Below are 25,600 nucleotides of genomic sequence, written 5' to 3'. Positions count from 1 at the left end.
GATAGCAGACTGTTTGGTTCAAATTGCATGTGCTGCTAACAATTGATAGAGACGTTTCGTCTACAAGCTTGCCCAACATTGACTGCAAGCTAACGAGATAACAATGCTGTGGACCAGAAGGGGCCAGGCTCTAAGATTTCAGAGAGATCGAAAGAGATAATGCCACTGGGATCAAAGGGTCTCAAGAAGATAACAAAAGTCAGATGTGTGGACCTTTTGGTCACCAGGGAGCTGAAGAATGGGTTGTCAGAGGTCGTCACACTAGACTACACACACACACACACACACACACACACACACACACACACACACACAATAGATTAAATATATGGTGACAGAGTAATGTGTTTTACCTTTGCTATTGGTTAAGTGTCAGAGAAAGAGGAGGTGGACCATCTATACAGAAGGGTATTTAATGTCATGCAAACATTGTAATGATGAGTATTCTGTCTGTCCTGTACCTGGGACCAGACTCCCTGCATATTTCAATAAACCTGGCAACTGATTGAAGAAAAGGACTCTGTGCATTTTCTTGAATCTACTTAATCACCAGCGAGTGGGAGAAGTACAGGCGTGGAAAAGTACAGAGCAGCTTCGAAGCAGAAAGGAGAAATTGCATCTTGAATTGCTTTAATCAGAAAACAGAGGACATTGGGGAAACACAGCAGCAGCTCAAAGTCAAACAGCCGCGTGTGTTTTTCTGATAACAAACAAGCTGAAACTCGGAGCAGCTGATTCAAATTCAGCGCCGTTTTGAGATACGGGCGAGGGGAGGAGCCAACAGCACAGCAGAACAACGCAGTTAAACGAGGCAGTCTTCCCAGCGACAGCGAGTGGGAGAAGTACAGGCGTGGAAAAGTACAGAGCAGTTTCGAAGCAGTTTGAAAGCAGGTTGACGGCTGCAGAAGAAACTAAACTTCAAAAAAAAAAAACCTCAACATGGTCTTCAAGCCAGTAATCTGTGACACCTGCTTGATGTGGGAAATGCGAGAAAACCCAGCGGAGCTAAACCAAGTGTGTGTAAAGTGCCGCGCGATCCAGGATTGATGGCTGCTCGGATACATTGTGAAAAGTGTTGAATTTAAATCAAGGGAAGTAATGTTAAAATGGTACAATGCACTAGTAAGACCTCATCTTGAATATTGTGTTCAGTTCTGGTCACCTCGCTATAAAAAAGATATTGCTGCTCTAGAAAGAGTGCAAAGAAGAGCGACCAGAATTATTCCGGGCTTAAAAGGCATGTCATATGCAGACAGGCTAAAAGAATTGAATCTGTTCAGTCTTGAACAAAGAAGACTACGTGGCGACCTAATTCAAGCATTCAAAATTCTAAAAGGTATTGACAGTGTTGACCCAAGGGACTTTTTCAGCCTGAAAAAAGAAACAAGGACCAGGGGTCACAAATGGAGTTTAGAAAAAGGGGCATTCAGAACAGAAAATAGGAGACACTTTTTTACACAGAGAATTGTGAGGGTCTGGAATCAACTCCCCAGTAATGTTGTTGAAGCTGACACCCTGGGATCCTTCAAGAAACTGCTTGATGAGATTTTGGGATCAGTAAGCTACTAACAACCAAACTAGCAAGATGGGCCGAATGGCCTCCTCTCGTTTGTAAACTTTCTTATGTTCTTATGTTCTTATCATTTTTGTAAGTTACTTCAATCGGTTCTGAAGATTAGTCCATGATTTCAGTCCATGATGTGTTTTTAACTCTGATGATTGGATCTAAAGATTAGTCCATGATTTCTGTTCATGATGTGTTTTTAACTCTGATGATTGGATCTAAAGATTAGTCCATGATTTCAGTCCATGATGTGTTTTTAACTCTGATGATCGGATCTAAAGATTAGTCCGTGATTTCAGTCCATGATGTGTTTTTAACTCTGATGATCGGATCTAAAGATTAGTCCATGATTTCAGTCCATGATGTGTTTTTAACTCTGATGATCGGATCTAAAGATTAGTCCGTGATTTCAGTCCATGATGTGTTTTTAACTCTGATGATCAATTCTGAAGATTAGTCCATGATTTCAGTCCATGATGTTTTTTTTAACTCTGATGATCAGATCTGAAGATTAGTCCATGATTTCAGTCCATGATGTGTTTTTAACTCTGATGATCGGATCTAAAGATTAGTCCATGATTTCAGTCCATGATGTGTTTTTAACTCTGATGATCGGATCTAAAGATTAGTCCGTGATTTCAGTCCATGATGTGTTTTTAACTCTGATGATCGGATCTAAAGATTTGTCCGTGATTTCAGTCCATGGTGTTTTTGTGTCTCTCCTGTAGCCCTCAGCCTCCGCAGCCCCAAGCTCCAGAGGTGGCGTGGTCTGAACAGGGCTCTGCAGTGTTCCACCTGACTGACGACAATTTCCACCAGTTCCTCCAGGATCACCCTTCAGTGCTGCTCATGTTTTATGCCCCCTGTGAGTAGTAAACTGCATGGAATTCACATATCCACTAAACAAGCATATCACTTTGAATACTTTAATGCTAACCTTACATTTTGTAATTTAATTGATTCCATGATTTAAAAAACATTATGAATAGCATGTTGTACACAGCCGTGTCTCTACAATTGAATTTGGTGGAAATGTTTTATACTACAGTGGCTTGCGAAAGTATTGACCCCCCTTGGCATTTTTTCTATTTTGTTGCCTTACAACCTGGAATTAAAATTGATTTTTATTTGGATTTCATGTAATGGACATACACAAAATAGTCCAAATTGGTGAAGTGAAATTAAAAAAATAACTTGTTTCTAAAAAATAAATAACGGAAAAGTGGTGCGTGCATATGTATTGACCCCCTCTGCTATTAAGCCTTTAAATAAGATCTGGTGCAACCAAGTACCTTCAGAAGTCACATAATTAGTTAAATAAAGTCCACCTGTGTGCAATCTAAGTGTCACATGATCTGTCACATGATCTCAGTATATATACACCTGTTCTGAAAGGCCCCAGAGTCTGCAACACCACTAAGCAAGGGGCACCATGAAGACCAAGGAGCTCTCCAAACAGGTCAGGGACAAAGTTGTGGAGAAGTACAGATCAGGGTTGGGTTATAAAAGAATATCAGAAACTTTGAACATCCCACGGAGCACCATTAAAGCCATTACTAAAAAATGGAAAGAATATGGCACCACAACAAACCTAGCAAGGAGGGCATTAATCAGAGAGGCAACAAAGAGACCAAAGATAACCCTGAAGGAGCTGCAAAGCTCCACAGCGGAGATTGGAGTATCTGTCCATAGGACCACTTTAAGCCGTACACTCCACAGAGCTGGGCTTTACGGAAGAGTGGCCAGAAAAAAGCCATTGCTTAAAGAAAAAAATAAGCAAACACGTTTGGTGTTTGCCAAGAGGCATGTGGGAGACTCCCCAAACATATGGAAGAAGGTACTCTGGTCAGATGAGACTAAAATTGAGCTTTTTGGCCATCAAGGAAAACGCTATGTCTGGCACAAACCCAACACCTCTCATCACCCCAAGAACACCATCCCCACAGTGAAGCATGGTGGTGGCAGCATCATGCTGTGGGGATGTTTTTCATCGGCAGGGACTGGGAAACTGGTCAGAATTGAAGGAATGATGGATGGCGCTAAATACAGGGAAATTCTTGAGGGAAACCTGTTTCAGTCTTCCAGAGATTTGAGACTGGGACGGAGGTTCACCTTCCAGCAGGACAATGACCCTAAGCATACTGCTAAAGCAACACTCGAGTGGTTTAAGGGGAAACATTTAAATGTCTTGGAATGGCCTAGTCAAAGCCCAGACCAATCCAATTGAGAATCTATGGTATGACTTAAAGATTGCTGTACACCAGTGGAACCCATCCAACTTGAAGGAGCTGGAGCAGTTTTGCCTTGAAGAATGGGCAAAAATCCCAGTGACTAGATGTGCCAAGCTTATAGATACATACCCCAAGAGACTTGCAGCTGTAATTGCTGCAAAAGGTGGCTCTACAAAGTATTGACTTTGGGGGGGGTGAATAGTTATGCATGCTCAAGTTTTCTGTTTTTTTGTCTTATTTCTTGTTTGTTTCACAATAAAAAATATTTTGCATCTTCAAAGTGGTAGGCATGTTGTGTAAATCAAATGATACAAACCCCCAAAAAATCCATTTTAATTCCAGGTTGTAAGGCAACAAAATAGCAAAAATGCCAAGGGGGGTCAGTACTTTCGCAAGCCACTGTACCAGCTTTTGCGCTGTGTTCCTGTTCCCAGCTGGGTTTGAGTTGTTTTAGCTAAATTAACTTGTGGAGGTAAATTAGCTTTATCAGGGGTGTTGAATGGCTTGCTAGTTACAAGGCAGACCTACCATGGCTGCACTGAATCTAAGTAAACAGAACTCTGCTTCCCACGTGGAAAATATAGTGGTTTTCAATTTAGAAAATTGTTAGGGAAATATGAAATGGGCCCTTCAAAAATGTCTTCAGATTTTTTAATGCCTCTTAACCCCATTATAGAAGTTGCAGTAAAGTGAAAAAGAAGCATGCTTTATAAATCAATAGTAATACACTGCCTACACTCATACATGGTATGCATAGCACAGTGCAACAGCTGTGTGTGTAGATCTACGTGAACAGGAGGGTATTAGAGCAGTTTCAGGTGCTGAAGCAGGCTTGAGCAGAGGCCTTGTATCCCACAAAGGAGAAGAAATATCTTGGAAGTGATGTTGTTTGTTTTGTAGTATGATGTCAGCACTCTGGAGCATTCAGGAATTCCATGGCAGCCGTGCCTCTTGTTTTATAGTTGATAAAATATTTGGCCCGTATGGAGCAAAATGTTTCAGTTCCCGGGGTCACTGCTGGGAGTAGTCTGTTTACACCATGTACCTGGCTTCGGTCCCAAAGTGTGACATCACAACGACTGAAGAAACAACACAGTCAGACAAGAAACCAAATGCAGATTTCTCACACTGTGCTTGTGAAATAGTTAGAAAGAAGATAGTTAATTGACTACATGGGGCTAAAAACTGAATCTCGTCTGTCTGCTCTCTGCACTGAGCTATCTCTGAAATGCTGTGTTTCTTGTCTGACTAACTTGTTGAATGGCCTCCGTTTCACTTGTGCTCCCTGTGGTCTGTGTTCAGGGTGTGGACACTGCAAGAAGATGAAGCCTGAATACGACGAGGCTGCTGAGGTCCTCAACAAGAACCAGGATGTAAGTCTCCTCACTGGAACACTTCTTTAGAGAAATGCTTTATTATTTTATTAATATGTTTAGTAACACAAAATATAGACATCTTCTGGAAGTAATCGACAATTAAATCACATATTTCAGGTTTTTCACAACATAGTGCTGGTGTAAACAGCGCTGCCCTTCACATGTAATCTTGGGTTTACTGGCATGGCTCAGTTTGCAGCTGCAGCCTGCTTGCTTCTCTCTCAAGGACAGGGTTAGTTGAGTGCAGAATTGCATTATATGAGTGTGATTCACTGGGAGTGTCCAGATTGGATGATAATACTTGTTTTTGAGGTCAGGAGTAAACAGTGTAGAGCTAATCTGCTCCTCATCGTCTCCGTTTCATTGCATGAGTTCAGATCCGAGGTTGAGCGTTAGGGAATGCTGTGTGTGATCATGCTCTCGCAGGGCTCTGATGTCATTTGTTTTTCATTTTGTGACCTGTATTTAAAAGTAAAAAAAATAATCATTTTAACACTGTAGATATTTTTTTGGTTTAAATAATACTGAATTCCAATTATGAGTAAGCAGCAGACCTTTATTATTGTTCTGGAATTAAAGAGCTGAATTATAAACCAAGCCAGGTTACGAGACTGGAGCCAATGAATTTGGCCTATTTTAGTTTTGCTGGCTGTCACCACCCCGTTACTTGGCTCCTATACTAAGGTCAAGTCAATCTTGCAAAAACTCTTAAGAATCTTATTAGATAGCACATTTAATAACCCTAATCAGAGTTTCCTAGTGCACGAAGGTGTTTATTTCCAAGGCCAGGTAATTGCGATATTTAAAATCACATTTCATTGCCGTGTCCCAGTTCTTGCAGTCAGACTTCATATCAGAGTTCTTGGCATGTTCTGTACCCTCTACTGACACCCATTACACCTGGTGCAAGTGCCATCTGGTAACTCAGTCTTCTTCCTAGAAAACAAACCTCTTGTAATTCTCGAAAGGTGTAAGGAATGTCATTTCATGTTAACTTTATATTGCATGTTTGTGAAACAGAGCCCAGGTGTGCTGGCAGCAGTCGACTCCACAATCCACAAAGCTGTAGGGGAGAAGTACCACATCTCCGGCTTCCCTACAGTCAAGTACTTTGAGAATGGAGAGGAGAAATACACCCTGCCCCACCTCCGCAGCAAGGACAAGATCATTGAGTGGCTTCACAAGTACGTCTTTTAAATGCACAGCTCAGCCACGATTCACAAGTACATCTTTTAAATGCACAGCTCAGCAGTGACTTCACAAGTACGTTTTTTAAATGCACAGCTCAGCCATGATTCACAAGTACGTCTTTTAAATGCACAGCTCACTGTGGCAAAGTGCCCGCCCCTGTGTGTATTTTGTGTTGTGTGTTAATGTTGGTGTATAGTCATTGGCACATGGGCTATAAACAGATCTGTGTAACACAAGTGTTTAAAATGTATATTTGTATTTAGGCACGAGGATTACACAGCACTTCACGTGCAAGTAAAATGTAATAATATGTGAGCACGAGGAATTGCACTTTATTAATTTATGTGCAGTTGTACTGCGACTCCAATTGAATGATTGATTAGCAATCGAGTCTCGGTACAGCTGCATCAAAGCTCTCTCGGGGTTGTGTGTTCGGTGAGTGGAGAACGGGATTGGAGACTAAGGTAATTGTAATAATAATAGTTAAAAATAGAAGCTCACCGTGTTTTGTCTGTATAGTCCGTTTTGTTTGTCTCTCTTGTTTTGGCGACAAGTGCTGTGCCCTGTGTCTTGTTTGTCTTTGCAACCTTTTATTTTCTGCTTGTTTAAATTAGACTGTGTAACACAATTTTTGTTCCTGGGTAGTAAGTGTTATTTCCTAATTGCTTATGCCTCAAAAGTATAGAAAATGGCTATTATTCCCCACAAACTTTGCTTTTGTGACCAGGACAGTGATATTTCAAAATATCACTATTTCCAATGGGAAAATGGGCAAATGTGTGTCTTTTCGTTCACATAGTCAGAAAAAAACAACATATGAATCCAAATTAACATGTATTTATACTAAAGTAATACAAAGATGACTACAGAAGATTTAGAAGTGAGTAGTTTTTCGAGATTTATGATTATACCCCCACTCCAGCCGTCTTTGTGACACTCACACAACAGGCTTTTATGTTTCTAAACGTCCCTTGTTCTTCTTTACTATGTAATGACAAGAAAGCACCAAGTACAGAAGAAACGCCCGCTTTCGACATAAAGGTGAAGTTGTCAGCAGCTTACTGCTGCAGCCGTGATTTGTGTCTGAATCCAGGGATCAGCGAGCATTCCCAATTAGGAATCTTTCAATCTGGGACTGAATTACATCTTTGCACTTTCTTTTTTGAGCAAGAGATGAGGCAAAATATAGCAATTCATATCGCTCATATATTCTTACTGTATAAGAGATTTAAAAATTCAAGGCAGAAAGCAGGTTTTAATTCTGAAAAGGCTATTACAAGGGGTAAACCCCTTTTATATAATCCCTTCACCCCAGCCTGGTTAGATGAGTTCAAACGGCTGGCACTGTCCCAGTTCTTCTCCAGCAAAGGTACGCAGCTGTATTCTAGGATTCTCAGTTCCATTCTATTGCCAGTGTTTTACAGTAATGAACTGGTTCGCTGCCACGTGGTTTAAACCTCTGGCCACATCAGTGTTACAGATCACATGCTTTTTCTCATGGACTTTGTTCAGCTGCCATTCCTCTGAAATGATTCCCCTGGGAGTGAAGTCAGTACATTGATTGAATTAGTATATTGCTTTTCTTGAGTGAAATATTGTAAAATAGTTCTATATTATGTAAAGAAATTGCAGCGCAAGGTGTACAACTATGACAAAACATCACCCCTCTTGTGAAAAAAAACAAAAGCAGAGAATTTCCTTTTGTTTACCCAGAGGGGAAGTGATCAGCCGACAGTGTTTGATAGAGCAGACACTGCCATTGACGGATTCCCCCTTGACTGGATTGCCCACATTGACCAAGCTCCATGTAGCCCTTTGTGCTTCTCTTCGTTCTCCGCGCTTCACAGTGTAACATTGGCATCTGCTGAGAGGCTGCTGCTGCTGTATGAGCCCATTAGTGCCAACACTCCGGCAATGCCCTAACTAGTGCTGACAAGTGCAGCTTCTTCCTGGTGAAGTTTGGCAACATCCATAAATGATAACCAGCTTGGATGGTATTTTAAGTGGATAAAGCTGAGGGCTGACTGACCTCGGCTGCAAATGGAACAACCTTGCTTTGATGCTACCGTGGGTCATGTGCTCCCAGTGAACTGCACGCTCTGTAATTCAGCCTGATAGGAACGTCTTTGTATATCCAAGCTGTATTTCATTACAGGATCTTGGAATATTGACCTTGTAATGTCATTTGGCCTTCAAATGAACTGTGTAAGTGATTACAGGAGCAAGATGCCAATAGCATGGATGGGTGAGCAGGGGAGTGTGTGATGCTGTGTAATAAAGATGAACGGCACGCAAGCTGTAAATCGCTGTGCTTTTCTTGTACAGACCATAGTCACCTGATATCTGTGCTGTAAAGTCCTGCAGACTGACTGCTTTAAAATCATTGCAATTGCATTCTTGTGGTTTAACTGTTCAGATTTAGAAAACTGTTTTTAATTCTGAGACTGGGTGTTATCAGTAGGAGAACTCCTTATTCTTCTCATCACATTCATTTTGGGGAGTAGGCGGGGGGTGGGTGGGTTAGCTTCCTTCAGCTTATCTCTCGGCGATGGCCATTGGGTCACCATTGTGTTTTGGGGGTGCACAGTAACTCTGGCAGCCCCCATTATGTGTACTGTGGAAAAGCTCTTAGTAGGATAGCATTCCAGCACGGTGCACACCATGTAGATACAGCACTGCAGTTCTGCATTGCAAACCAATGTAAAGATCAGTGTCTGTGTTGACTGCGTGCTCTTGTCCCTCTCAGCCCCCAGCCCCCCCCTCCACCGGAGCAGTCCTGGGAAGAGAAGCCGTCCAGCGTCGGCCACCTGGGGGCGCAGGATTTCCACGAGTCCTTGAAGAAGAAGAAGCACGCGCTCGTCATGTTTTATGCTCCATGTAAGCATGTCTGCAAACCTGACCTGATACTCCACTGCTGCTGCTTAACCTGACCTGATACTCCACTGCTGCTGCTTAACCTGTCCTGATACTCCACTGCTGCTGCTTAACCTGTCCTGATACTCCACTGCTGCTGCTTAACCTGTCCTGATACTCCACTGCTGCTCCCTAACCTGCCCTGATACTCCACTGCTGCTCCCTACTACCTGCCCTGATACTCCACTGCTGCTGCTTAACCTGCCCTGATACTCCACTGCTGCTGCTTAACCTGTCCTGATACTCCACTGCTGCTGCTTAACCTGACCTGATACTCCACTGCTGCTCCCTACTACCTGACCTGATACTCCACTGCTGCTGCTTAACCTGACCTGATACTCCACTGCTGCTGCTTAACCTGTCCTGATACTCCACTGCTGCTCCCTAACCTGACCTGATACTCCACTGCTGCTGCTTAACCTGACCTGATACTCCACTGCTGCTCCCTACTACCTGACCTGATACTCCACTGCTGCTGCTTAACCTGACCTGATACTCCACTGCTGCTGCTTAACCTGACCTGATACTCCACTGCTGCTCCCTACTACCTGACCTGATACTCCACTGCTGCTGCTTAACCTGTCCTGATACTCCACTGCTGCTGCTTAACCTGTCCTGATACTCCACTGCTGCTGCTTAACCTGTCCTGATACTCCACTGCTGCTGCTTAACCTGTCCTGATACTCCACTGCTGCTCCCTAACCTGACCTGATACTCCACTGCTGCTGCTTAACCTGACCTGATACTCCACTGCTGCTGCTTAACCTGACCTGATACTCCACTGCTGCTGCTTAACCTGACCTGATACTCCACTGCTGCTCCCTAACCTGACCTGATACTCCACTGCTGCTCCCTAACCTGACCTGATACTCCACTGCTGCTCCCTAACCTGTCCTGATACTCCACTGCTGCTGCTTAACCTGCCCTGATACTCCACTGCTGCTCCCTAACCTGTCCTGATACTCCACTGCTGCTGCTTAACCTGTCCTGATACTCCACTGCTGCTGCTTAACCTGTCCTGATACTCCACTGCTGCTGCTTAACCTGACTTGATACTCCACTGCTGCTCCCTACTACCTGTCCTGATACTCCACTGCTGCTGCTTAACCTGTCCTGATACTCCACTGCTGCTCCCTAACCTGTCCTGATACTCCACTGCTGCTGCTTAACCTGACCTGATACTCCACTGCTGCTCCCTACTACCTGACCTGATACTCCACTGCTGCTGCTTAACCTGACCTGATACTCCACTGCTGCTCCCTAACCTGACCTGATACTCCACTGCTGCTGCTTAACCTGACCTGATACTCCACTGCTGCTGCTTAACCTGATACTCCACTGCTGCTCCCTACTACCTGACCTGATACTCCACTGCTGCTCCCTAACCTGACCTGATACTCCACTGCTGCTCCTTAACCTGTCCTGATACTCCACTGCTGCTCCCTAACCTGACCTGATACTCCACTGCTGCTGCTTAACCTGTCCTGATACTCCACTGCTGCTGCCTAACCTGTCCTGATACTCCACTGCTGCTGCTTAACCTGTCCTGATACTCCACTGCTGCTGCTTAACCTGTCCTGATACTCCACTGCTGCTGCCTAACCTGACCTGATACTCCACTGCTGCTCCCTAACCTGACCTGATACTCCACTGCTGCTCCCTAACCTGACCTGATACTCCACTGCTGCTTTGACCTGATACTCCACTGCTGCTCTTAACCTGTGATACTCCACTGCTGCTGAACCTGACCTGATACTCCACTGCTGCTGGTGTTGATACTCCACTGCTGCTGGTAACCTGACCTGATACTCCACTGCTGCTGCTTAACCTGTCCTGATACTCCACTGCTGCTCCCTAACCTGTCCTGATACTCCACTGCTGCTGCTTAACCTGCCCTGATACTCCACTGCTGCTGCTTAACCTGTCGTGATACTCCACTGCTGCTGCTTAACCTGTCCTGATACTCCACTGCTGCTGCTTAACCTGTATGATACTCCACTGCTGCTTTAACCTGCCCTGATACTCCACTGCTGCTGCTTAACCTGTCCTGATACTCCACTGCTGCTCCCTAACCTGTCCTGATACTCCACTGCTTAACCTGTCCTGATACTCCGCTGCATTGCTCCCTAACCTGTCCTGATACTCCACTGCTGCTCCCTAACCTGACCTGATACTCCGCTGCATTGCTCCCTAACCTGTCCTGATACTCCACTGCATTGCTCCCTAACCTGACCTGATACTCCACTGCATTGCTCCCTAACCTGACTTGATACTCCACTGCATTGCTCCCTAAACAACACACACAGACTACTCCCTTTAAGTTTGTCTTCTGTCTGCTCCAATAATATATTAATCTGTTCAAGGCTCTGCAAGTCACACTGCTTTCTGACCCACGTCTCTTCAGTGTTCACTCTCCTGAGACAGTATGCTAATTGGTGTTTAGCAGCTTTGGTAGTTTAGTGCCCATTAAACTCCAAGGACAAAACTTCTTTCATTGAAAATGTGTTGTTAAGTAGGAAGCTGTAATTGTCCCTCCTACTCTATCGGTATAGATCAACCTGCTTTTAACACAGCAGACTCTGGTTATTTCTTATGTTTGAGACACTAAAAGTGGGCATAGAATTTAGGCTGCTGGACTTCAAATGCATGTACTTTACCTAGTGTAGTAACTACTTTCATTGACACTGCTTATGAAACCCACAGTGCAGCACCAGCCCTTGTAGAAGCCCTGATTCCCTCCAGTGCAGTTTGCTAGCTGGCACGGGAGCAGTGCTTTCACCAGCTCAGCAGGGAGGGCAGCTGCTCCTGTCAATCTGCTGTTAACACCAGCAGCTGCTCTTGTGAATCTGCCGTTAACACCAGCAGCTGCTCCTGTCAATCTGCCGTTAACACCAGCAGCTGCTCCTGTGAATCTGCCCTTAACACCAGCAGCTGCTCCTGTGAATCTGCCCTTAACACCAGCAGCTGCTCCTGTCAATCTGCCCTTAACACCAGCAGCTGCTCCTGTCAATCTGCCCTTAACACCAGCAGCTGCTCCTGTCAATCTGCCCTTAACACCAGCAGCTGCTCCTGTCAATCTGCCCTTAACACCAGCAGCTGCTCCTGTCAATCTGCCGTTAACACCAGCAGCTGCTCCTGTCAATCTGCCGTTAACACCAGCAGCTGCTCCTGTCAATCTGCCCTTAACACCAGCAGCTGCTCCTGTCAATCTGCCCTTAACACCAGCAGCTGCTCCTGTCAATCTGCCCTTAACACCAGCAGCTGCTCCTGTCAATCTGCCGTTAACACCAGCAGCTGCTCCTGTCAATCTGCCGTTAACACCAGCAGCTGCTCCTGTCAATCTGCCCTTAACACCAGCAGCTGCTCCTGTCAATCTGCCCTTAACACCAGCAGCTGCTCCTGTCAATCTGCCGTTAACACCAGCAGCTGCTCCTGTCAATCTGCCGTTAACACCAGCAGCTGCTCCTGTCAATCTGCCGTTAACACCAGCAGCTGCTCCTGTCAATCTGCCCTTAACACCAGCAGCTGCTCCTGTCAATCTGCCCTTAACACCAGCAGCTGCTCCTGTCAATCTGCCGTTAACACCAGCAGCTGCTCCTGTGAATCTGCCCTTAACACCAGCAGCTGCTCCTGTCAATCTGCCCTTAACACCAGCAGCTGCTCCTGTCAATCTGCCGTTAACACCAGCAGCTGCTCCTGTCAATCTGCCGTTAACACCAGCAGCTGCTCCTGTCAATCTGCCGTTAACACCAGCAGCTGCTCCTGTCAATCTGCCGTTAACACCAGCAGCTGCTCCTGTCAATCTGCCGTTAACACCAGCAGCTGCTCCTGTCAATCTGCCGTTAACACCAGCAGCTGCTCCTGTCAATCTGCCCTTAACACCAGCAGCTGCTCCTGTCAATCTGCCCTTAACACCAGCAGCTGCTCCTGTCAATCTGCCCTTAACACCAGCAGCTGCTCCTGTCAATCTGCCCTTAACACCAGCAGCTGCTCCTGTCAATCTGCCCTTAACACCAGCAGCTGCTCCTGTCAATCTGCCCTTAACACCAGCAGCTGCTCCTGTCAATCTGCCGTTAACACCAGCAGCTGCTCCTGTGAATCTGCCCTTAACACCAGCAGCTGCTCCTGTCAATCTGTCGTTAACACCAGCAGCTGCTCCTGTGAATCTGTCGTTAACACCAGCAGCTGCTCCTGTGAATCTGTCGTTAACACAAGGCACACGTTCAGGATCTCCGTTCTGCGGTGCTCACTTTGCTGCAGATTGGTCATGACCTCCTTTACTTTTATGTGGCTCAAACACTCAATTTTAAGTTATTCAGTAAAAATGTATGATTTATAAATTACTTCAGTAGTTTTCAGTGTGTACGCTATTAGGTCTTTGTTTTTCAGAACCTTGATACACAAACAGCCCCAATATCAATAGTCTTCATTCATCTCCAGCACTCCTTAGATCAGGTGCACAGACCTCGGTGTACTGTTCAGTACCACCTAGCAGTGGTGTAGCAAATGCACCCTGTGGAAGGGTTAACACGTGTATATTTACATTTTGTTGGTAGTCCATACGTTATTATCACAAATCCTGTACTTTAAACCCATTTACATTAACACCATTTACTGCTTTCTTATTGCAAGCTGGCCTTTGCAGAAAAGTGTAGTGAAGTGAAGCAGGGCCAGGTTGACCTGACACACCACAGGAAATCTGCCTGACCTTTTCAATCAAATGGTGGGGAAAAAAAGCCTTTCTACTCAATCATTCATAAGCACACTCATAGATCACCAATTACAGAGTGTGTTGGGTCGCATAGTTCGGGCTCGTTCGAGCAGCGAAGTCAGATGCTCCGAAACCACTGATGAAACAGCTAATAGTCCCGCTGTGCAGAAATCCAGTTTGCCATCTTTAACAGCTTGGCACAGAGCCACTGTCTGGTGCCTTGTTGGTGCCACAGTGCTTTTGTTCTGGGATTCTTTCAAGTGCTTCTAGTACTTCCAATCAGCCTAATTAATAAGAAGAAAAAAACAGGAGAACTGCAGAAGTTTTGTGTTGCTTTTAAAGAATGTAAATTAGTTTCCAAATGAGAAAAATCAAGAAAGTGGTTCAAGAAAATGCCGGTCAAGGAATCCTTTTAATTAGTTTTATTAGAACTAAAATGCATTCAGACAAGTGTTTAGATTTCCTCTTTCTTTCTTTGTTTTTGGGAATGCAGTGTTTGATAGTCATACTGTACTCTGGGTATTGGTGATGCAATACGCTGCACACTTTTGCTAAACAAACAACGCAAAGTATCAAACAAATGTCGTCATGCTTCTCTTCCCTGTTCCCCCCAGGGTGCCCGCACTGTAAGAATGCAGTCCCCCACTTCACAGCCGCCGCGGACCTGTTTAAAGAAGACCGAAAGGTAACCAGCTCCTCTGTGCAGACAGACCAGAGCAGCTTCTGGAGTTCCAGCGCTAGTTTGAAAACGATGAATGCCTCATTGTGAATGCAACAGCAATTACCAACGCTTTTCTTCCCAGAATCAGCCTAAGGTTAATCAGCACTCAGTTATGCCCTAATGTGATTTTATTTGAGACTTTCAATCCTATCCGGAACTGTCTAAAACAGGCCACATGAAGGCTGTGTTTTATTACCGCTGGGACTCTCTGGGCAAGGCTGTACAAACACACTCTTAACCACACTCTTCAGATTTACATGCTGAAATAATCAAATAAAAATGCAGCTTTGATCTTGGGTTCTTCTTTATTGAATGTATATTTTAGCAGCACAAATGTAGGGCATGTACTGTAGACATGAGTTCCTCCCTGACTCAATCCAGTTCAGAAGGGTTATCCTCCTCTGCTGGGATGCATATACAGTTGACATTCTTGAGCACGTTATTGATAGTATCAGTATATGAGAGTACTGTAGATGGATGGGTGTCTTTGCTACAATGTAGCCTCTTGAAGCTGCTGTGAAGTGTTTTAAAAGCTTCACCTGCTGGTCAGTTAATGTCAGCTCACTTTGGAGTGAGTCAAAGGGGAGGGACGGAATCTTAGTACCTGAAACATTTTAAATTTCGTTTTTGTATTATTTCTGCTTAGGTTTCTACTAATTCTGTATTAGTGCATAAATGATTTTACAATGAATGAACCTCAAACATGCATTTTCAACTCAAAGCAGTGAGAGAGGTGTGATGAAAATGTCAGGACCATGCAGTATTAAACAACTAACTTCTTAGATTATTAACAGTGAAGTTAAAGTAGGTAGAACCTGTTTTTTTCCTTTCAATATGTGTTTAGGCAGAGAGTAGAACATCTGTCAGGCCTGACTGAATGGATTACTGAGCTCATAAACGTATGCTTGCAGATTTACTTTGATGGATCGTCGCCTCCCATTTCCCATGACAATGACTCTAAACTAGCACTGATCGAAAATCTATGGCGTGGTGGTGTTTCTCGCGCTGAAATCATTGGATTTGCAAAGCTGTGGTCAATATGGGTTCCATTAAGAGCAGCGGCTGGAATTCTATCCCTCTCATCTATGGCACAGCAGATTGTAATACTGGAAGGGCTTCGCACAGTTACTGCTTTTTAAAGGGGTTTTGAGGACAGGGCTTGGAGACCTTGCCCCAGTTATAGTCACTGCAACATTGGCTATTTATTTTTTATGACACATGCTGGCAGTGAGTCTCTCTTTAATATTTCCCAGATTTGTTTTCATTGTTCAGAGGTCATTGTCACATCATAGTTGTCCACTCTGTTCCAGGACCCAAGTGAATCAGTCTTGTCATGTATTTTTATAAAAGCTTGACCTTGAACACTCACACTAAACGCCATGGCTCAAAGGTTTTTTTGTTTGTTTGTTTTTTTGCCATTTTAGCCATTTTGCTGACGCATGAGAGATGTTTCTTATGAAGCTTCTGATTTCATTAAGAAACTCAACTGGTTGAAACCTGGAAAGCTGTGTTTGGAAAACAGTTCAAGGTCAAGCTTTTATGAAAGCAGTCACAGGATTGAGGCTGTAAATGATGAAACACAGAGAAGTAAACATAGCAGTTTAACTCCTACACATACCAATACAAGCCTGTTAGTATTAATAATGATGATGATGATGATGATTAGTTTATTTGTGTTTTTGCTCGTGTTTAGCAGGTCTGACCCCCTGCTCCTTGTGTTTCAGATTGCTTATGCTGCTGTGGACTGCACCAAAGGGCAGAACAATGATCTCTGCAAACAAGAAAGTGTCGAGGGTTACCCGACCTTCAATTACTACAACTATGGAAAATTCATTGAGAAATACAGTGGAGACCGAGGGGTAAGTGTAATGGATCAGATCTACAGTAATCTGGAGAAGACCATGCTGTTCTGTTTGGTACAATTGCAGTGTGGTTATCCTTCATTGTGATTGCAGTAAAGAAAGCTAAACCCAAGCGTAGAGCTTCCCAGGCATGCAGCTGCCATTTCTAGTTTGAATTCAATATGGGAGAGAAAATCGCTGTAACGCTGTCATCTCATTCGTTTGTAGGAGTCGGGATTTATCGGCTTCATGAAGACACTACGAGGGAAGGATCAGGAAAAGGTGGGCAAGCGGAAAGAAGAGTTGTAACAGAATCTGTTGGGAGGAAGGAGCCTACCACTGCACTGTGAATGATCGGAGCCCAGCACTACTGTAACCAGGGACTTGACACCTTCTTCACAGACACAGCTTTTTATACACAGTCAGCAGTTTGGACGATATTTCTAATACAATCCGACCATTTTGAGATTACTATTTTTTTATTTTTTAAATGACCATTTCCAAAGTGCTCCAGTACTACATGTTACCTATGCAAAACGTTATTGTTTCCAGTTGTGTCTGCGGGTGGCTTTTTAAATGTGTTTCTCTTTACTGGGTGAAGCGTTTAAGTCAAATGTGTGTTTCTACAGGAGTATGCACTATTCAAAAAACAGGTTTTGTTAGAGGCCCCAACAATTTACAAAAAATCTAAAAATAAAAATGGGTGTAAAATTGTAAAGATTCTGGTGATGTGTGAAGCTATTTTTGCATGAATAAAATAGTTTAAATTTAAGTGTCTGAAAAAATAGCATTTCCAAAGCATTCGCTACACTGAGTTCAATATGAGCTACTCTGAGTCACACCTGTCCTGACTGTATAGCATTCACTACACTGAGTTCAATATGAGCTACTCTGAGTCACACCTGTCCTGACTGTATAGCATTCACTACACTGAGTTCAATATGAGCTACGAGTCACACCTGTCCTGACTGTATAGCATTCACTACACTGAGTTCAATATGAGCTACTCTGAGTCACACCTGTCCTGACTGTATAGCATTCACTACACTGAGTTCAATATGAGCTACGAGTCACACCTGTCCTGACTGTATAGCATTCACTACACTGAGTTCAATATGAGCTACGAGTCACACCTGTCCTGACTGTATAGCATTCGCTACACTGAGTTCAATATGAGCTACTCTGAGTCACACCTGTCCTGACTGTATAGCATTCACTACACTGAGTTCAATATGAGCTACGAGTCACACCTGTCCTGACTGTATAGCATTCACTACACTGAGTTCAATATGAGCTACTCTGAGTCACACCTGTCCTGACTGTATAGCATTCGCTACACTGAGTTCAATATGAGCTACTCTGAGTCACACCTGTCCTGACTGTATAGCATTCACTACACTGAGTTCAATATGAGCTACGAGTCACACCTGTCCTGACTGTATAGCATTCGCTACACTGAGTTCAATATGAGCTACTCTGAGTCACACCTGTCCTGACTGTATAGCATTCACTACACTGAGTTCAATATGAGCTACGAGTCACACCTGTCCTGACTGTATAGCATTCACTACACTGAGTTCAATATGAGCTACTCTGAGTCACACCTGTCCTGACTGTATAGCATTCACTACGCTGAGTTCAATATGAGCTACGAGTCACACCTGTCCTGACTGTATAGCATTCACTACACTGAGTTCAATATGAGCTACGAGTCACACCTGTCCTGACTGTATAGCATTCACTACACTGAGTTCAATATGAGCTACGAGTCACACCTGTCCTGACTGTATAGCATTCACTACACTGAGTTCAATATGAGCTACTCTGAGTCACACCTGTCCTGACTGTATAGCATTCACTACACTGAGTTCAATATGAGCTACTCTGAGTCACACCTGTCCTGACTGTATAGCATTCACTACACTGAGTTCAATATGAGCTACTCTGAGTCACACCTGTCCTGACTGTATAGCATTCACTACACTGAGTTCAATATGAGCTACTCTGAGTCACACCTGTCCTGACTGTATAGCATTCACTACACTGAGTTCAATATGAGCTACGAGTCACACCTGTCCTGACTGTATAGCATTCACTACACTGAGTTCAATATGAGCTACTCTGAGTCACACCTGTCCTGACTGTATAGCATTCACTACGCTGAGTTCAATATGAGCTACGAGTCACACCTGTCCTGACTGTATAGCATTCACTACACTGAGTTCAATATGAGCTACGAGTCACACCTGTCCTGACTGTATAGCATTCACTACACTGAGTTCAATATGAGCTACGAGTCACACCTGTCCTGACTGTATAGCATTCACTACACTGAGTTCAATATGAGCTACTCTGAGTCACACCTGTCCTGACTGTATAGCATTCACTACACGGAGTTCAATATGAGCTACTCTGAGTCACACCTGTCCAAACTATAGCATTCACTACACTGAGTTCAATATGAGCTACTCTGAGTCACACCTGTCCTGACTGTATAGCATTCACTACACTGAGTTCAATATGAGCTACAAGTCACACCTGTCCTGACTGTATAGCATTCACTACACTGAGTTCAATATGAGCTACGAGTCACACCTGTCCTGACTGTATAGCATTCACTACACAGAGTTCAATATGAGCTACTCTGAGTCACACCTGTCCAAACTATAGCATTCATTACACTGAGTTCAATATGAGCTACTCTGAGTCACACCTGTCCTAACTGTAAAGCGTTCAATACACTGAGTCACACCCGTCCTGACTGTAAAGCTTCACTACACTGAGTCACACCTGTCCTGACTGTAAAGCGTTCACTACTCTGAGTCACACCTGTCCTGACTGTAAAGCTTCACTACACTGAGTCACACCTGTCCTGACTGTAAAGCTTCACTACTCTGAGTCACACCTGTCCTGACTGTAAAGCGTTCACTACTCTGAGTCAGACCTGTCCTGACTGTAAAGCTTCACTACACTGAGTCACACTTGTCCTGACTGTAAAGCGATCACTACACTGAGTCACACCTGTCCTGACTGTAAAGCTTCACTACACTGAGTCACACCTGTCCTGACTGTAAAGCGTTCACTACTCTGAGTCACACCTGTCCTGACTGTAAAGCTTCACTACACTGAGTCACACCTGTCCTGACTGTAAAGCTTCACTACTCTGAGTCACACCTGTCCTGACTGTAAAGCTTCACTACTCTGAGTCACACCTGTCCTGACTGTAAAGCTTCACTACTCTGAGTCACACCTGTCCTGACTGTAAAGCATTCACTACTCTGAGTCACACCTGTCCTGACTGTAAAGCTTCACTACACTGAGTCACACCTGTCCTGACTGTAAAGCGTTCACTACACTGAGTCACACCTGTCCTGACTGTAAAACTTCACTACTCTGAGTCACACCTGTCCTGACTGTAAAGCTTCACTACTCTGCGTCACACCTGTCCTGACTGTAAAGCTTCACTACACTGAGTCACACCTGTCCTGACTGTAAAGCGTTCACTACTCTGAGTCACACTTGTCCTGACTGACTGTTCTAAATGTAAACATGGTGGTTGCTGTTCAGTCCAGGCTGTGGTTTGCCTCTCTTTCACATCAGGTTTCCTCATATGCTTCAGGGATGAGCATGTTCACACATTTAGCTTTTTGCAGCTGTAATACATGTGGGTTTGAATGAATATGTGTCCTGCTGTGCAGTATCCCAGCTGCCACACCTGGAGTACAGCATGCACTTTGTATTGAATCATCCCTTGCATAGCAAGTAGGAAATGAATACTGCACCAGAATAAAACAGTTTCAAACAGTTTCTGTAACACTTGTTTTTTATTACTCGAAGAAGTTGGGGATCTAGTTCTTTTTAAGCAAGGTTCTCGGGGACAGTGAGGAATCATTAAAGGGTTTTAGTAATTTGTTTTCCAGATGGGTGATTTGCTCCAGTGAAGAGTAACAGAATTGTTTACACTTGTATGTAAAATTGAACTCAAATGAAAGTTCTGGGACATGCAGTTACTGTTCCAAACAATCTCTGAATGCATGTTTGTGTGTGCTGTGTAGCTCACTGAAACGTTCAACAAATACATGTCATTTTTTGCTCGTATTTTTTTAATGCAAGACAAATTGTTAAGACATAGACAGCCTGTTAAATGTAATCAAATGTACCGTGCTAAATGTACTGTGCATGCATCACATGAACTGTGTCTAGTTTTGATCATGATTGTTTCATTGAGAATCATTTCCACAGTGCTGCTCCTGAAGCATGAAGATTGATGCATCATCATTGTAGTGTTTCATTGAGAAGCATTTCCACAATGCTGCTCCTGAAGCATGAAGATTGATGCATCATCATTGTAGTGTTTCATTGAGAAGCATTTCCACAGTGCTGCTCCTGAAGCATGAAGATTGATGCATCATCATTGTAGTGTTTCATTGAGAAGCATTTCCACAGTGCTGCTCCTGAAGCATGAAGATTGATGCATCATCATTGTAGTGTTTCATTGAGAATAATTTCCACAGTGCTGCTCCTGAAGCATGAAGATTGATGCATCATCATTGTAGTGTTTCATTGAGAAGCATTTCCACAATGCTGCTCCTGAAGCATGAAGATTGATGCATCATCATTGTAGTGTTTCATTGAGAATAATTTCCACAGTGCTGCTCCTGAAGCATGAAGATTGATGCATCATCATTGTAGTGTTTCATTGAGAATAATTTCCACAGTGCTGCTCCTGAAGCATGTAGACTGATGTTTTTTAGGTATCTCATGCCAAAAATTTTAAAGTGATATCAGTTTGTAAAACTAGAAAGATGTACCGCCAATGCCAAGAAATCAATTCAGCCTTTATTTGTTTTTAGTGAGCTTTGTAGCCATATGTACAGTTTTACCCTGATCTCCAAAGACCTCAAAATAAATGAGTGAATAAAGGCTGTATGTTGAAGATAATTGTGTTCACACTGGATTTGTGTCCCTGAATCTAACATACATCATATTTCTTCCTTAAATATCAATTAATTGAAGAAATGTGCAGACAGACCTACAGTTGTGCCCTCTTCTTTTAGCAATGTTGACTACCAGATTAGAAAATCTCCTAATAAAGAAATAAAATAGTTTATTTACAAAAACAGCACTTCACTTTGAAGTACCTCTGCAGAGAACTGTCTTTACAAATTGTAATGAGGATAGCAACTGCCTACAGAGACAGTATTTTGTCCTAACACAATGCCACTATTCAGTATGTTTTATTCAAGACCTAAATGAGTGTTGAATTTAAATCAAAGGAAGTAATGTTAAAACTGTACAATGCACTAGTAAGACCTCATCTTGAATATTGTGTGCAGTTCTGGTCACCTCGCTATAAAAAAGATATTGCTGCTCTAGAAAGAGTGCAAAGAAGAGCGACCAGAATTATTTCGGGCTTAAAAGGCATATCATATGCAGACAGGCTAAAAGAATTGAATCTGTTCAGTCTTGAACAAAGAAGACTACGTGGCGACCTAATTCAAGCATTCAAAATTCTAAAAAGTATTGACAGTGTCGACCCAAGGGACTTTTTCAGCCTGAAAAAAGAAACAAGGACCAGGGGTCACAAATGGAGTTTAGACAAAGGGGCATTCAGAACAGAAAATAGGAGGCACTTTTTTTACACAGAGAATTGTGAGGGTCTGGAATCAACTCCCCAGTAATGTTGTTGAAGCTGACACCCTGGGATCCTTCAAGAAGCTGCTTGATGAGATTCTAGGATCAATAAGCTACTAACAACCAAACGAGCAAGATGGGCCAAATGGCCTCCTCTCGTTTGTAAACTTTCTTATGTTCTTATGTTCTTAAATGTCTCTTTGTGACGGTTCTTAAACCATTTATTTTTTAATATATATTTTTTTATTTTTAATTAGTTTTTTGCTATTTTCTCCCCAATTTCGTAGTGTCCAATTATTTTGTTTAGCTCAGCTCACCACTACCACCACTGCACTGACTCGGGACGAACACACGCCATCCTCCGAAGCGTGTGCCGTTAGCCGCCTGCTTTTTTACACACTGCCGACTCCCCATGCAGCCACCCAGAGCTACAGCGTCGGAGGACAACGCAGCGCCTTTGCTGGATGCGCCACTCTGGAACCCTTTAAAGCATTTCTAAAAATGGTTACGTTATTGTGCTGCGAAACTAATGGGGTTTCATTCGTTTTTCTTCTCTACATAAACTCAGGATGCAAACATTTAAAATGCAACCCTCTACTGAGTAATTATAAACTGTTTCCTGTTTCCTTTGCTGTAGGTCACATTGTTTTTGTTGCTGCTGCTAGACCGTTGGAGTGAATTTGAACTACAATACGAGATGTGATTCAGTACCAGGAAGCAAAGGACCGACAGACATCGAACAGAAGAAAAGGAGGACCTGTGATTAGATTGTTTGTGCTAATACAGGCAGGAAAGTGAATATTAAAATGTGGGTCAGCACTCCTTTAACCCAGGATGGAGCTGTTTGTTCTTGAGCATGCAGTCCTCTCATTGCTGCCCATCGATAAGGTACAGTAACCTGGGTCCTGCCTGAGGGACTGGTGCTTTCCACACATCTCTCTCTCCCAGCAGAAGGGAATGTGGCTCTAGGCTCTGCTACAGAAAGCATTTCAGATGTGCTTTTATAAGCATTTCACGATGTGCTTTTATATTCAAAGAACGTTTTTGATGTTCTTTTTTTTTTTGCAGTACTGTAATAAACCAATTAAAAATACATTTAGAGTTAATCTATTCTAGCACACATCCCTTCATTAAATTGAATATATTAATTCCCATGATTTTTCTTCAATTTTAAAGGAATTACAATTTTTTTCAAACCTAAAAGGAATTACAAGAGTTTTTTTGTACATGTGCCTATCCCAGTTAGATTTTGCTGTTGCAGATGCATGAAGCATCTAGGGAATGCTGCTTACAAGAAGGATTACTCATGCTGTATCTCCATTTCCTAAAATGCTGTTGGCATAAAAACACATTGAACCATGGCGACTAAATTCCCAGGTGGCAATGGGACTGGTCAAACAATGAACCCGCTGACCTGAAAAATAGGTACAGCCCCTTCTGTTTGTTACAACAAAGGCAGGTTTTAGTGCCTCAAACAGATTGAACTCTTCTAAGCAGGGAGCAGCGCTGTCGGTATAAATCCTTCATGAACACATATGGTTTTATAGTGTCTAAGACCCCTGTGACTCTCGGTTTGGTTCTTGATCAATCACTTGGGTGTCTCACTGCCTGGCAATGGCATGACATTGTAAAAGACAGAAGAATCACAAGGAATTCATCCCTGGAGCACAGCAATGCCAGTGGTTTCAAACAAGCAAGAACTAGGTTAGAGAACACACCTGCCTGCAGATGGAGTTCTGTGCAGTCCTAACATTGTTTTGAGATTACAGAATGTTATTTTACATCTTCTTGAAGAATGTGTGTTGACAGTGTATGTGTGGGTTTGAATTGCTAAAGGTTGACTTTCAGCATTACACTTGTCATCTTGTTTCAGAATTACACTCATCTCGTTCCTACATTTCCAGGCTACGTTAACCCCTTCCGGGACTGAATTCCAGAGCGTTGCCATTAGCTGTTAGGGAAGCTGCCATCACTGTAATGTATTGATGTCTTTAGCTGAATACAGATCTCCAGTGTATCTGTACAACTGTCTTGTACATGGTAGTTCAAGTGAATTCTGTCATTCTGGTTTAGCAGCATTGCAGTATATGCACAACCCTGCACTTTTTAAATGCAGTGAAACTGTAAGGCTTGGGAAGTTGCTGAAGTCTTTAATTCAGAGCTGCTATGCATGCTTATATCTCTCTTTCTTATGTGACACAACCTTACATTGGGTTTATCATTCATTTGCAACCATTTTGCTACGAAAGGGCCAGAGGGCCATTATTACAAATAAACAATGACTGACCTGAGTGAAAGGCCTGAGGGCAACTTTATATTCTTGATTTGAGAATGCTTTTGTTCCCTGTGCAGACAGCCACACCCTTTTACGATTGACTTAACTACTTTCTTAATGGTACTTGTCCAATTGTCTTTGAATGCATACTTTACTAGAAGTCTTCTATGGTGTCTCTAATTAACATGTTTGCCCCATATTGCTGTATAAAACTACAGGGATGTGTCTAGACTATTTACAATTGGGTAAGATTGAATTAGCTCCAGTGAAAAGTACAAAAAATGCATGGCATGGGAAACAACTTGACGTGAGGCCTCTGTAGGTTGTTTTCATACATGTGCACATGTGAGACTTAGATAGCAAATGGAAGTGCATGACAGATGCATGGAATCATTTGATTTATGGAATTATTTGATTAGCTATAATCCCTTATATAACTGCAAGAAGAGTATTTCTTGGCATTACAGATTAATACTCTGGGCATATTTTTAAACATCGGATGACATCTCAGGGCATGGGGCGACAAAGGATGTATGACAACAGCTCTCAAATAACGCGTGACACAGGTGAGCACCAGTAAAGCGAATTCACTGATTCTGCCCTCATCAAAATGGTTAACCTAACTACAAGGTCAACACCATCACTTGAAATTCCAATCTGCATTTCACTCAATATACACAAGTGCTTTGATGCACTGAATAGTAAGCTTGATTTACATGCAGCTGAACTGATGTCAGTGGAAATAAATAATCCTTTGCTTCTGTTTACCCAAAAAGTGATTCCACTCATCTGATAAGGCCATTATAAACTCGAGAGAAGTTATTGAGTGTTTTCATTGCTCATTGTATACCTGGGAGAAGTTATTGAGAGTTTTCATTGCTCATGATGTACCTGGGAGAAGTTATTGAGTGTTTTCATTGCTCATTGTATACCTGGGAGAAGTTATTGAGTGTTTTCATTGCTCATGATATACCTGGGAGAAGTTATTGAGTGTTTTCATTGCTCATGATGTACCTGGGATTAGTTATTGTGTGTTTTCATTGCTCATTGTATACCTGGGAGAAGTTATTGAGTGTTTTCATTGAGTGTACCTGGGAGAAGTTATTGAGTGTTTTCATTGCTCATTGATGTACCTGGGAGAAG

At 43.0% G+C, this 25,600-nt stretch overlaps 1 protein-coding gene across 1 annotated transcript in view; it reads left to right on the top strand.

The window, feature by feature from the left end:
• LOC121323379 (protein disulfide-isomerase A5-like) overlaps positions 1-17,320 on the top strand; it is a 36,136-nt gene extending 18,816 nt beyond the window's left edge. Inside the window, exons 11-17 of the mRNA XM_041264413.1 lie at positions 2,293-2,429; positions 5,098-5,168; positions 6,192-6,355; positions 9,109-9,239; positions 14,601-14,671; positions 16,432-16,566; positions 16,777-17,320. Coding sequence (XP_041120347.1) covers positions 2,293-2,429; positions 5,098-5,168; positions 6,192-6,355; positions 9,109-9,239; positions 14,601-14,671; positions 16,432-16,566; positions 16,777-16,857 — 790 coding nt within the window. The 3' untranslated portion in view covers positions 16,858-17,320. The remainder of the gene's footprint in view (positions 1-2,292; positions 2,430-5,097; positions 5,169-6,191; positions 6,356-9,108; positions 9,240-14,600; positions 14,672-16,431; positions 16,567-16,776) is intronic.
• Positions 17,321-25,600: the final 8,280 nt, after the last annotated feature.

Source organism: Polyodon spathula, chromosome 11 (genome assembly GCF_017654505.1).
Source record: "Polyodon spathula isolate WHYD16114869_AA chromosome 11, ASM1765450v1, whole genome shotgun sequence".
NCBI lineage: Eukaryota > Metazoa > Chordata > Actinopteri > Acipenseriformes > Polyodontidae > Polyodon > Polyodon spathula.
Note: the sequence above shows the minus strand (reverse complement) of the source record. Positions and strands in the feature narration are given on the sequence as shown.